This window comes from Mesoplodon mirus, assembly GCF_964341445.2.
Source record: "Mesoplodon mirus genome assembly, chromosome: 8".
NCBI lineage: Eukaryota > Metazoa > Chordata > Mammalia > Artiodactyla > Ziphiidae > Mesoplodon > Mesoplodon mirus.
The window spans coordinates 21,415,134-21,429,382 of NC_138984.1; the positions used below are offsets into that span (position 1 = coordinate 21,415,134).

The window sequence follows — 14,249 nt, forward strand, 5'->3', positions numbered from 1 at the left end:
CTCCCTGCGTCAGTGTAATATTTTGACCTACATTTGGGGGGCCATGCTCTCACTTAGGTTCACCCACTGGTTTGTGTCTTCATTGCTCTAGTTACTCAACTGGAAATCCCAGTGTTTCTGACAGTGTATTTATTTAATACTTTCCTCCTGTACTGACCTTCTGAAAGGGAAAAAAAAATTCTTGAAGACTCTGAAAATGTGGTTAGAGACCTGAACACCCTAAGTTTGACAAATGCTTGATAAATAAAATCTTATTCATTTAAATGCATTATTACTACAGAAGAGTTTTGTTTTTACAACTGGTAAAAATAGTTCTTAGTATTATTAACAAAATGAAAATACTAAATTAAAATGTTCTCTTCAAACTTGCAAACCCTAGAAAATACACCCAAGTTCATCTTAATTATATATTAGTGGGTTGTTTGTCCCAAAAGACCGGTAATTATTAAATCCTTTGGTCTCTTTCTTTACTTAGTCTGCTTAGTCACATGATGACATTATGGAAATTTAAAAATAACTTAATATTTACTAAACTGTAATTTCACACAAGCGCTTAACCATTTTATATATGCCCTCAAGATGAATCGTCCAAACCTTACACTTCATTGCCAGGCTATGTTCCTTTCTTGTGGTTATACTGTATCACCCCCTAGCGTTATATATGATGCTTGCAGCCAATACATGATGTCAAATCTCTGCTTTACTGAAGGAATGAATAATATCTGTAGATAAGCACTTTCTTGATTTATAGATTAGGTTCCCAAAGAATATATGTAAATCCATTGGGTTCCAAGGCCAAAGTGCACTATATAAATCTTCAAAAACATCTAGAGAACTAGTGACCATACCATGATACCTTATGAAAGTTGTTTTCCAAAGTCACTGCACAAAACATAGTGAATATAGTGTTATAAAATCAACAATGATTATTCTGTTTTCCCCTGCTGACATTTCTAGAGATACATCAATGTTTAATGTCAATCCGGGAAAATGGAGCAGCAGGCTTCAGTAACAGAGAACAAAACCATAGACAAAGAGATGGCTGTAGTTCCACTTAAAAGGTTAGTTTCTGGGCTTCCCTGGTGGCGCAGTGGTTGAGAGTCTGCCTGCCGATGCAGGGGACACAGGTTCGTGCCCCAGTCTGGGAAGATCCCACATGCTGCAGAGCGGCTAGGCCCGTGAGCCATGGCCACTGAGCCTGCGTGTCCGGAGCCTGTGCTCCGCAACGAGAGAGGTCACAACAGTGAGAGACCCGCGTACCGCAAAAAAAAAAAAAAAAAAGTTAATTTCTTTTAATGATTAGCATCTATTACTATTATATCTTGAGCTGCTGAAATAGTTCTTGATATTTTTTAGTTTTTTTTGCTTCATAGAATTTAACATGTTTTCTAGCTTATAATGACTCCAGCTTGCTGGGTCTTCTTGTTCATTGGCATTGACTTTGTAGAATTTATCAGTTCTCCTTATTTCCTCTAAATTCTTCTACTAATTCTTCAGTTTGCTCCTCAAGAACATCTTCAGAGCCATCCCCACCTACTTATCTAGTGTTTCCTATCTTCATCAATGGCCCAGAAATGCTAAAAAATCATGCACACATTTTTTCTGTTTAACAATATAAATGTCCCTATTTGTTTCTAGCAATGCGTTTCTGCCTTGAAGTCCACTTTGTTAAATATTAATACTGCTTTTGTTTCATGGATTAGTGTTTTCAGGTTATATCTTTTTTTATCCCTTTACTTTAAACCTTTCTGTATCTTTATGTTTTTAGTGTGTCTGTATCTGATTCTTTAGGTCTTTCTTTAATCTTTATATTTTGTGTATGTAATCCAATTTGACGATCTTTATCTTTTTACTGAAGCCTTTAGTCTGTTTATATGTAATGTTATTACTGATACATAAATACATACACATGTGTGTATTCATGTATATGCTTAAATCTACCATCTTACTACATACTGTCCTACTAGTTCTTTTCCTATCCCTTCTGATTGTTTTTTTAATTCTATTTCCACTGTCTTAATTTGTTATACATTATTTTCTATCTTTTAATGATTACCAGAGATTACAACATATACTTGATTTCTAGTTTGACCTCTTTCAGAACAATCCAAGAACCTTAGAATATTTTAGCACTATTTACCCTTTCTCAACCTGTACGCTGTTGCTATAATACATTTTAGTATTACCCCCAAATTTATTATTGCTACTATTTATACAGTCTATATTCACTTGTACTTACCTATTTCTCCTTTTTTGTTGACTTTCATTACTTTCTGCGTTTTCAAGTCTTAGTTACTTTCTGTCCAATAGGTGGATCTGCGATAATAAATTCTGTTTTGTTTGAAATTGTCTTTATTTCACCTTCATGTTTTTTTTGTTTTGTTTTGTTTTTTTGCGGCACGCGGGCCTCTCACTGCTGTGGCCTCTCCCGTTGCGGAGCACAGGCTCCGGACGCGCAGGCTCAGCAGCCATGGCCCACGAGCCCAGCTGCTCTTTGGCATGTGGGATCTTCCCGGACCGGGGCACGAACCCGTGTCCCCTGCATCGGCAGGCTGACTCTCAAGCACTGTGCCACCAGGGAAGCCCCATCTTCATGTTTTAAGAATATGGTCACTGAGTATAGAATGTGAAGAACTTTGAAGATATAAATCTATTGTCTTACAGAGTCTATTGTTAAGAAGTTGACTGCCTTAGTGCTGCTCCTTTTTTTCTACTAGCTGCTTTTAAGATATTCCTTTTGTCTCTGGTAATCATAATACTATGATATTCTTAGGTGTGATTTTCTTTGTACTTATTTTGCCTAAGGCTTACAGGGAGATTCTTGAATATGTGGCTTGATATTTTTTTATTGATTTGGGAAAATTCTTACCCATTATCATCCCTCCTTTCTCCTTCTGCAACTCGTTACACACTTGTTATTAGAACTCTTCATTTTATTTCCTATGTTTCTTACACTTGTTCATACCTTTCCATTGTTTTTTGTGCTTCTGGATATTTTCTTTTGATTTCCCTTTCTAGCCACAGATTCTCTTAATCTGCATCTAATTTGCTGTTAAATTCATCCATGGAATTCTAATTTTACCTACTAAATTTTTTACTGCAAGAATTGTTTTGTGGTTTTTTTTGGTAATAAAATTCTTAGTCTTGTCTTTTATTACCTTGTTCATATTTTTTTTGTTGTTGTTCTTATGTAGTTATTTTAAAGTCAATGTCTGATAACTATTATTTGGATACTCTCTGGATCTGTTTCCATTGTTTATTGTTTCTCTTGGTTTTTAAAACCAAACTATCTTGTCTCCTTGTACACTTGGTTATTTTTACTTGGGTGCCAGATATCATATATTAAAAAGTATAGAGATAATTGAAGTTTAGAATATCTTTTCTTTTTCCAGAGAGTATTTACATTTGCTTCTTGTAGGCAGCTAGGGCACGAGGAATTCTAAATTAACTAAATCCAATCATGGGTTAAGCTGATTCAGAACTCATCTTCAGTTCCAGTGAGGACTTATTTCTTGCTCACTTCTACTCCCAGTGTGTAGACTGCTGGAGGAGTTTTACTCCATACTGGGATCTCACCAAATCAAAGGAAGAGCTAATATCCAGGCAAGAACCTGGGCAACTTCAGGCAATCTTAGAGGCAAAAATTCATGATCTGTCTCTTAGGGTATTTCCAGTAAAAGACTCAATTCCAGCTAACCACCTCTCTCTGTGTGTGACTCTGCCCAATTTATAAATTCACAGAAGAATAATCTGTTTGATCAATTATATCAGTTTGTATTATGTGACCAAGGGAAAGGATCCTGCTATTGGTAGCCCCACCATAACCAAATGGAATGAAAAAAGTAAGTTGCTCAAAGGAAAGAGATCTGGGGAGACAAAAATGTCTTATTATGGAACATAAGAAAGAGTAAGGAATCAGAGATCACAAAAGATGGGGAACAAATTTGGAGGAGAATATGATTTCGGCTCTAGAAATGTCAAAACAGGTTTCTGTGAAACATCTGATTTGGTCAGGGTGCCAGCAGAAAACAGATGGGACACTAAAATGGGGTGATTGAGGAGAGCTGAATAAAGGGACTAAGGTCAACAATGGGGCAGGGTTAAGGGAAACCAACAATGGATGAAGCTTTCAAGGACTAGTAACAATGGGGAGTCATTACCACCCTAGGCCTTCAGGAATAAGGGGAGAGAGTGGTTACTAAATCTCAGAAAGAGCAGCTGTAAATACAGGAAAGAGCCACCTAAGAGAGCTGAAGCCTTCAGCAGAAGGTCTACCTGAAGCAACTCTGCAAGGAGGAACAGAGGAAATAAATATCATGATTCTGCTTTCTTCTCATCTGCCAAGTCTTCTGCTGGTGCCTCCCATTCACTGAACCTAACCAGAAGCCAGAGAACAAGAAAACACATGGCTACAGCCCATACAAGGCACAGAATCTCCCAGAGCAGAGCTGGGTGGTAAAGATGATGTATCTGGAGAGACCCCCTTTTCTGCGTGTTGCTTCGGTGGCATAAAGAACCCAAAATGATCACAGAATTGCCTCAAGATTTCAATTTAAACAGAACCAAGATCGTGTTCCCTGGAAGAAGCATTTCTTCCTTAGGCACTGAGACCTCTAAACTCATCAAATTCAAGGTCACAAAGCAAGGGAAACAAAAAATGCCTTCAGTGCGTCAACTGGCATAATTCTCAGTGGTGTAAGTCCCACTTCGATCCCTTGATTTCTTGACCTGTGCATCCTATGGGGGAGAAAGCACCATATACTGTTAGGTTTAAGGCACATACTGTATCTCCTAAAACGGTACCTAACCTCACAGAAAGTTACCACCCAGCTGATCCTATAACCAAGCCTTTGGCAAACCATTAAGTCTATCAAGCAAACTGTCTCTGGATAATGGGGCACATGGTAAAACAACTGATTTCCATGAGTGTGAGCCAACTGCTGCAATTCCTTTACTTCCTTCACTGTCAGAGACTACATATATCACTTACAGGATATCACAGTGATGAATTAGGCGTTCTGCAAGTCCATGAACATGGATGCTGGCAGACATGTGGTAGGCAAGAAAGACAAATCCACACCTGTAATACACATCTATCCCTAAGAAGACAAACTGTTGTCCTTTGCATGATGGAAGGCATCTAATATAATCACTTGGCCAAGTGGCACCCCTAGGGAATGGTGTCATTTTAGCTCAGCACTGGCCTCTTGAAGTTCACCACTCAGCAGAGGCAACAGCGTCATCCTTGGTAAGGGGAGATCCATCTTTCTGAGCTCACACACAGGCTCAATCGCCACTATCATGATTGTTTTGTTCATGGGCCTATTGAGCAAGCACCGAGGTAGTGACTGGGGAAAACTTCTGACTGACATCCACAGAATGGGTTATCTTATTTATCTGCTTGTGAAAACAATATCCATAATGGATGCTTTCTTGTAGGCATTTACATGGGATATATATATATATATCATCAACTCTGTACTCATTTTAATTGTCTACAAATCTGTCCTTGCAACATTCTTGTCACCAATCTTTGATTCTTATTCTTTCCAACTCCAGCTGGTTAATAAGTCTAAGACTCTGGAGCAGGTTTAAGTTGTAGTCCAAGTCACTCAGTCTCTACAGTCTAGCAAAGGGAACATTCCACTTTAGAAGGTTGCTGTACATTTATAATTTTACATTTATACAATTCATAATTTTATGGATCACATAACAGATGGGCAGTTTCACATGCACAGAAACTCTGTGTTCTATGTTCAGGCATTCTACCAGTAGCAAACAAGAGCTACTTTTCAAATGGATAAGAGATGTCAGAAGCCTCTAAATCCAAACCCTTAGTGCATGTGACTCTTCTTTTGGAGCATCACAGAGCACCTCTACCACTAACACTTCCAATCTATCGGGATTTGCTAGGTCATAGATGAAATGGCAGTAACTTGGATTATGACTTGGACCTGCTCCAAAGTCCTTTCTCCAGTCTCCACTCAAAACTGATTGCCTTACAGGCTACTCAGTAAATGGGACAGAGAAGCACGCCCAAATGTGATGTTTTGTCCCCCAAATCCAAACAGATCCAATAAATATCATGCCCCCTTCTTAATTAGGGGTGGTCTAAAGTGAAGAAACTTGTCTGTCACTTTAGAGAGGCAGGGTGACCTAAATCACCGTATGCATGTCGAAGGCATGTAAGGTTCACAATACTTCCTGATCTCACTTGGTCCAGTTATTTCATCAGTGTAATGGATCACTCTGATCCTCTGTGAGACATGAACATCATCAAGATCCATCAGAATTATGATAGAGAATATGTGAGTTGATAGCCCTGAAGTAAAACAATGAAAGTATACTGCTGTCCCTGTAACGTGAAGGCAAACTAATTTTGATTACTTTGCATATAGGGATGAGGGGAAACATTTGTTAGGTTAACAGCATGCCAGGGCCAGAGGTGTTGCTTTCCTCCAATATAGAACTACGTTTGGAATCACACTGAGATTGGTTATGACCAAGACCATTGCTCATGACAATTTCAGTTGTTCAGTCGTACCATTAATCTGATTCCCCAGGGATTCCTTTTGGTTTACTATCTTGGTATACGTTTTAGGTGCAGGGGGAGGGGAGCAGGCAGAGGAGTACAATTCTAGGTTTGTGCTTGACTTTTCCAAAACTAAGAGCCCTCCCTCCATTGGCCAAGGGATGAATGAAAGTAATTCACCAGCTACTAAGTATTATCTAGTCCCATTCTACATTCTGAGAGTGGGGTAAAAACCCAAGGATCGGAGCCAGCATTCCACACTACCCACTGATGACTCAATCCAAGATAGCATCTGACTTCCATAAGCTCCTGTTTTGATCATAGTCAATGGCCTCAGGTTTCCACGCGGTCAAGAACTGAGGCACAATTTACAGTGTATGCTTGTAGCCTAGTTGTAATGTTCTTCAGTGAGTTGCAATTTGCAAGGTGGTTTGAAGGACAAAATGCAAGAAGTGTTACTTTTAAACTAAATGGTTTGTTAAGAGTTTAGAATACAATTCCAGTAATAAGTTTGTTATGGATACTTGCCCTTCTAAAATTATAGCCAATCTGATTTCCTCTTGGAGATTTTTCTTGTCATGTGCAGTTTTGATGAGACGGTTGACTAAGGTGCCAAGGGACAGAAATGTAACATCAACTAAGCCAACTGGACCCTCTCTTCAGGTTTCTGACTCCAGAATAACGCCCGAAAGAAATAAAGGGGGCTTCCCTGGTGGTGCAGTGGTTAAGAATCCGCCTGCCAATGCAGAGGACACGGGTTCGAGCCCTGGCCTGGGAAGATCCCACATGCCGCAGAGCAACAAAGCCCATGCGCCACAACTACTGAGCCTGTGCTCTGGAGCCCACGAGCCACAACCACTGAAGCCTGTGCGCCTAGAGCCCGTGCTCTGCAACAAGAAGCCACCACAATGAGAAGCCTGCGCACAGGATTGAAGAGTAGCCACCGCTCAATGCAACTAAAGAAAGCCAGCGCAACGAAGACCCAATGCAGCCAAAAATAAATAAATTTATTAAAAAAAAGAAATAAAGGGGACTGTCTCTCAGCTCTTCCATTGATAACTGTGAAGATGCCCTGGTTTCTTCATCTTACCAACCTAGTCTTTTTCTTCTAGCCTGTGAAGCACTCAATTATGCTCCAATAAATATCTTCTGCTTTAGTTAGCTTGAGTCAGTCTCCTACATGCAATCAAAAAACTAACTGAAAACAGGTAGGAATTGGGGCAGCTCTGTGACCTTGGCGCCGAGTCCATGAACGTTTTCCAAAGCTTAGTGCTTTACCTTAGTGTATCTCTGTGTCATTTGATTCAAATTCTCTAAAAAGAAATGATTGGAGGAATTCCCTGGCAGCCCAGTGGTTAGGACGCTTTGCTCTCACTGCCAAGGGCCCAGGTTCCATCCCTGGTTGGGGAGCTAACATCCTGCATGCCACAAGGCACGGCCAAAAAAATATATATATGATTGGTTCCATTTACTCTATCATTTGTCCATCCCTTTTCAATAGTGCTTGGGGAAATTCTTTTATGATTCATGTGCAAAAGCAGCCAAACCATAACTTACTTTCTCCACAGCCTGGAGTAAGCTAAAGAAAGACTAATCTACAATTAGAATAAAATACTAGGTGAAACACCTGGAAAAGTTATTATTTCTTGATCCTTAGCAAAAATATCCTAGAATGTAACCCTTGACAGATCCACATGACAACTTTACAGATAACAAAACCACAAGCAGATGGGATGCAGCAGAGTAAAACAAACCTTCTCCTTACAAGGAACAGCACAAAAGCCCAAAGAATTTTAGCTGTCGGGTACTCCGGATTATGGGTATGTCATATGGTCGTATGCATGCAAACACACACGCAAACAAACACACACACACGCACACACACACACACACACACGGCATATTAGCTTCCTGTATCAAAAAATCTTGCTTTAGCTCTTCTTTCCCCTGGGATCAAAACTGTACTTTATAGAAGCTGCTGCTCAGCCCAAACCTCACATCTCCTCCCCCTTCCCCAACATCGGAACTCATCCTCTTGTCACAGGCAGTTTCCCCCGATTCCACCTTTCTACTGAAATACAGCACCACTATCTCCAAACTTAGCACTCTTTCCCTCTCCAAGATCCAGTCAGTGAGTGTTCTGAAGCCAGTTTTACCTAATTTGTTGTTTGAGGGGGAAACTATTATATCCTTTCTACAAATGAGGAAATTGAAGAAACAGAGTAAACTTGTCCAAGGTCACTAGCTAGTAAGAAATTTAAACTCCTACTTCCGACTCTAGAATCCATGTTTTTAACCACTATTCTACATTTTCTTGTTCTTGTCCTAATTTTGTTTCCAAATTAAATTTTGGGAATATTTTGCAGATTTCAGGTAAAGAAAAATTAGCATTTTGATTGAAACTGCCTTCTATAATTACTTTACAACACTTTTATCACATAAACCAGGAGTGTGTAAATGTTTAATGAGCCAAGCTGTTTCACCCCTGCTAGCAAACTTAAAGAGTACTGATCGTATCTTGCCCTTATTTCAGGGAGTGGTCAATGCACACTGGTTTAATGTACGGTCTCTATCTTCAATTAACCCCCTTCTTCACTGGCTGAACCCACAAATATACCTGAAGTTCTCTGGTCTCAGCCATACCTCCCACACTCCTTGATACTCCTTCTCAAGGGTCCTGGCTTACAGAGCTAACTGTGGCATGGCATTAACTTGACCCCTGACTGGGTCATTTTGACTCACGTATCCCAAAACACATACTCAGTTTCCCTTCCCTGTTGCTGAATTCCGGCCCAAAGTGCTATCAACAACAAAATAGCTTTTGGTTTTCCAGAGGAAGACCGTTAACAGTGAAATTTTTAAAACTCTGTACAGATTGCTTGGTTCTGGTTCTACTCCCAAACTGCTGATGTTATTTCCAATCTTAACTGAGTCCTCCCACAATTCCTTCTCAGCCCATTTTTGGTCCCCAATTTCAGTCTCTAGTCCTCATCTCTCACTAATAATCCTTTGAAACAAAGCTCAAGTACCCCAGCTCAAGTGCCCCCAGCCCTCACCTACACACCCAAAACAAAACTTGCAATTAGATGTGTTCCTGTTTGGGCCTTCTGGTGACCTGTATACACACAAATAGCATTGGGTTGGCCCAAAAGTTCATTCGGGTTTTTCCCTAACACCCTTAGGAAATATTTAGAATACAACGAGATGGCCTGTAAGCTTAAGAGTCTAGTGAGGAACACAAGCATTACTCTTTATACCCTGACGCAAAGTCAATTAAACAGCTTAGGAAAACAAAGGCTCAGAAAACCACTGTAAAACCAAGCCAGAGGGTGGGGAAGCAAATTATGAAGGGACACACTCTTGAGCCCATAAAACAGAAGGCGGCCTAGTACAGTGAGAAAGCATGGATTAGGGGTCAGAAACCTAATTTCCAGCCCTACCCCTACCAGTTGCCTCCTGTAGTCTTGGAAAAGTCACTACTTTTTTCCTTATGAATTTATTTATTTTTGGCTGTATTGAGTCCTCGTTGCTGTGTGTGGGCTTTCTCTAGTTGCGACGAGCAGGGCCTACGCCTCATTGCGGTGCACGGGCTTCTCATTGCAGTGGATTCTCTTGTTGCAGAGCATGGGCTCTAGGCACGCGGGCTCAGTAGTTGTGGCACACGGGCTTACTTGCTCCATGGCATGTAGGATCTTCCCGGACCAGGGCACGAACCCGTGTCCCCTGCATTGGCAGGCAGATTCTTGACCACTGTGCCACCACGGAAGACTGAAAAGTCACTATTTTTTTAGCCACAAAACTATTTACTGGGCTTCCCTGGTGGCGCAGTGGTTGGGAGTCCGCCTGCTGATACAGGGGACACGGGTTCGTGCCCCGCTCCGGGAAGATCCCACATGCCGCGGAGCGGCTGGGCCCGTGAGCCATGGCCGCTGAGCCTGCGCGTCCGGAACCTGTGCTCCGCAACGGGAGAGGCCACAACAGTGAGAGGCCCGCGTACCACAAAAACAAACAAAATTTACTATTTCAACAGCCTTCTAATTGGTCTCTATGTCCCCCACCCACTCCTCTTAAACTATCATTAAAAAAATAACTATGTCTAGGCATATCAGCTCTGGAGCCAAGAATGCATGGGTTGAAATCCCAGCTTCATCATCTACAAGTTGTATAACTTTGTCATGTGTAAATGGGAGTATTATCTATACTTCATTAAGTTGTTGTGGTATTAAATGATACTCCATGCTTAGAATACCCAGGGCTCAACAAATGTTGAACATCACCTTACCACTTTTAAAATTCTAGTAATTCTCTATTAACTACAGAATCACACCCAAATTCCCAAAGTTACACAAAAGCCTTCAAATAAGACTCCAAATTAGTAATCCCAGCTCCCATCATATACTCCATTCTACTATCACGCATTACGCGGGAAACTAAGCAGAGAAGTTAAGAAACTTAACATACACCATACAACTACCTAGGCAGTTTGGCTGAGTTGGTGCTTCTTAACCGCAGCCACCCAATGCTTATTCAACTCCCTATGTGGATCCAAAATCCCATTCCTGCAGGCCTGTGTCAAACATTTCTACAAGGTCAATGCGTGGTCAGACAAAACACCAAAAGTTAATAGGCAGTGTATGTCATCCTACCTTCAAAATATTAAAATATATATATTAACTGTGATTTTAAAACAGTTTGCATTTTTTGAACCAATGTATCTCAAAGAAATCTAACTGGCAAGAACAGACTTAGGCTCATATTTTTATGTCATGTATCATGTGACTATTGAAAAAAAACTGGATTATGACAACCCATCTCAGCATAAAATTAAAACAAAAATTAAAAGAATTTTAATATCCAAGTCCTTTTTTAGAAAGCAAGTTAATGCAATTCAATTAAGAACGTCTGACTAATAGAATTAACAACAAACCGAAGTAATTTTGTTACATAAATTAACCCATTTATTATAGGCTAGCAACGTATCAAATGGTGGCGCTTCTACTGGTCCTTCAATTCCTTCAGTCTTCTGATGGCAGACTTTACTGTGACGGCAGAAGTGGTGCTGGAAAGAAAAACAAATTTGGTTCCAAAAGTAGTTAACATGTAGAATGGCAAATGAGAAATGTGCCTCATTTTTACATTACAATCTTAATGATGATGATGGCATCTATTAACAGCCACGTCTTCAGAACCTGAAGAATTAGGCAATCTCATGCATCTGATTTCTCAGACAGTAGAGCATGAAATTAACATGAAGGAATGACTACAAGAGGCTGATGAAACTCATTAAAAGAGAACGAACAGAATGTCAGAAGAAACTAATAAATTATAAGATGGTATGGTGAGTATCAAGAAAACAATGACTAAGGCAGTAAAGCAGACTACAGCACATTGTGGAAATGACAGAAGAATGTTTTGCCACAACACTCAGGAACTGCACCCGAAAAACATACACCCACCCACCCCCACCACGTGGTAGATGAAGGCTCATTTAACCATCACAGCCAAGAGAGCAACCAACTCCCCACTTCCCCTTTCTTTCTCACAGACACTCCCACAGGTGCTTATATGTATATCCACATTATCATTTCAACGTTCTCCAATGTTTTACATTGCTTCCATTTTAAATTTAAATTTAACAAAACTTAACAACTTCAACTACATTAGCCAAGTCACTTAACTATATGTAAGTGACTAGTGTATTGGACAGCACAAGTCCACACACTAGCTAGAGGAAAAACATGTCAACCTTCAGGGTCAGCAATGAATTCCAAGGTTAGCGGCCTTCAAGAGTGGCCTGAGTTTCCAGAAACGGATAAACTCAAGAGTCCACACAATCAATAACCAGCACAGAGGTTTATCACAGCAATAAATATCACCTGGCCCTTGTCAGTCACAAAGCTGAAGAAGTCCAACCAATACTGTTTAGAGTGGCAAAGGCGTGGTGGCCCAGATGGCCTCAATACACATACAGTAATAAGCTAACTGACCTCTTAAGTTTTATAAGAACAGCCTGCCACACAAGTGTTCAGCAGTCAGCCCAACTAACAGACGTGTTAAACAAACTAGCCCGTCCAGCAACAAAACTAGAAATTTCGACATGCTCCAAACACTTCCAAATACCATAAAGAAATGGACTCACTTGTAGGTCCACGCACCACCAGCTACCGTTTTCATGCAGGAACCACAGTGCCAAATGCCCACAGCTCGTCTCTTCATTTTGGTCTGTAAAAGACAATCAATTTTTCCTATGACCAAAGAAAAGCCTTTTATATAATAAACATCCAGGAGTCTAAATTACACTAGAAAACTAAAGCTGGTGTATTTTATGTGGCGATTCATGTTTTTTTCTAATTTCAAGTTCGCTGGTGCGAAATTTGCATTCACCATGGTGACACTGCCAGGGATGTGAAAGACCCTTCCCTCCCCCCAAAACAAGCATTGCCATAACAGTACTTTTGCAGACAATAAACATACAAATATTTAACAAAAATCTCTAGCAACATCAGTAGACAAAACGTACAGAACATGTCCCACAAAGCAGGTTTGGTTTCGGCTGGGGCTGCCAAATAATTGTTCCCCCTTTAGCTCCTAAATAGTTTTCTTTAAATGAAAAGCGTTTGACAAAACCTGAAATTATAAACAATACTTTTATCTCGTAACTGGTCACCGATGGTATGTGCAACTCTAACCGCTCAACAACTTAGAACCAGCAAACCATCTATAAACTTCCTTCAAGAGAGGGCTCACTTCAGAAGGAAACCTTCCCTCCCTCTCCCCCCCCCCCCGCCCCAGAGCCCATCTTACCTTGCCACAGAAGGAGCAAGTGTACTTGGCGTGCTGGCTGATTTCAATTTTCTTCACCATTTTCCTCAGGGAGGCACCATAACGGGTCCCGTATTTGCCCACGATTCCGACCTTCTTGGTGCGTTTCGCCTGTTAAGAATGAGATAAGAGAGAAACCAGCGATATTAGGACCCAGAAACGGGGACTTCGCCCCTCCACCAAGTCCCAGGGCCTCCATACGCCATTCTTCCACCCACCCAGCCCCCGCCTGTCACGTAGCTCCCCCCATTCCACCCCATCCCGGTAAAACCAGGACCGACGGTGGGCCCGGTGCTCCGAGGGCACCCAGTTAACCCGGCCGGACGCGCCAGCGCCCCCGCCAAGCTCCCCCGCCCGTCCGCTCCAGGCTGCGTCCGAAAGGAGCGGCGAGGGCACGGAGGCCGGGGACACGGCACAGAGCGGGCGAGCAAGTGAGGTAGGTTAGGGCGAAGAAACAAAGAAAAAAAAGGGCAGATGCAAGCGGATACACACCTAGGCCTCACCCGGGACCAACACTCACCATGACGCCGCAGCCTAGGTCCAAGCCGAGAGAGGAAGTGCTTAATTGCGCAGGCGCGGTTTTAGGCGGCCAAGCGGAAGTGGGGGCTGGGAGGCCCAGCTAGGAACTGAACTCTATGGTGCGGAGGTTTTTCTCGCTCCCGGTGCCTCCCGGAGGGTGTGGCTGGACGCTTCTGAGAGAGGTTTACTCTTTCACAAGTTGTAGCAACAAACTGTGTAGCAGAAGCACTTTCACACATCGACATTATCTGACACATATCTCACGAAATCCTGCAAAGCAGGTACGATTTCCGTCATTTTTATGGACAAGATTCAGAATTTAAGTGACTTGCTCACTGGCGCTTGGCTTAAAGAAGGGCTTAGATTTTACGATTCC

The 14,249-nt window shown here is 41.5% G+C and overlaps 1 protein-coding gene across 1 annotated transcript; it reads right to left on the minus strand.

Moving 5' to 3' along the window:
• Positions 1-11,467: 11,467 nt before the first annotated feature.
• RPL37A (ribosomal protein L37a) lies at positions 11,468-13,954 on the minus strand. The gene is made up of 4 exons (XM_082631568.1): positions 13,875-13,954; positions 13,337-13,465; positions 12,672-12,754; positions 11,468-11,591 (listed from the first exon to the last, which is right to left on the minus strand). Exons 1-4 carry the CDS (start codon positions 13,875-13,877, stop codon positions 11,528-11,530), a joined length of 279 nt encoding a protein of 92 aa, XP_082487694.1. The 5' UTR covers positions 13,878-13,954; the 3' UTR covers positions 11,468-11,527.
• Between the last annotated feature and the right edge of the window lie 295 nt (positions 13,955-14,249).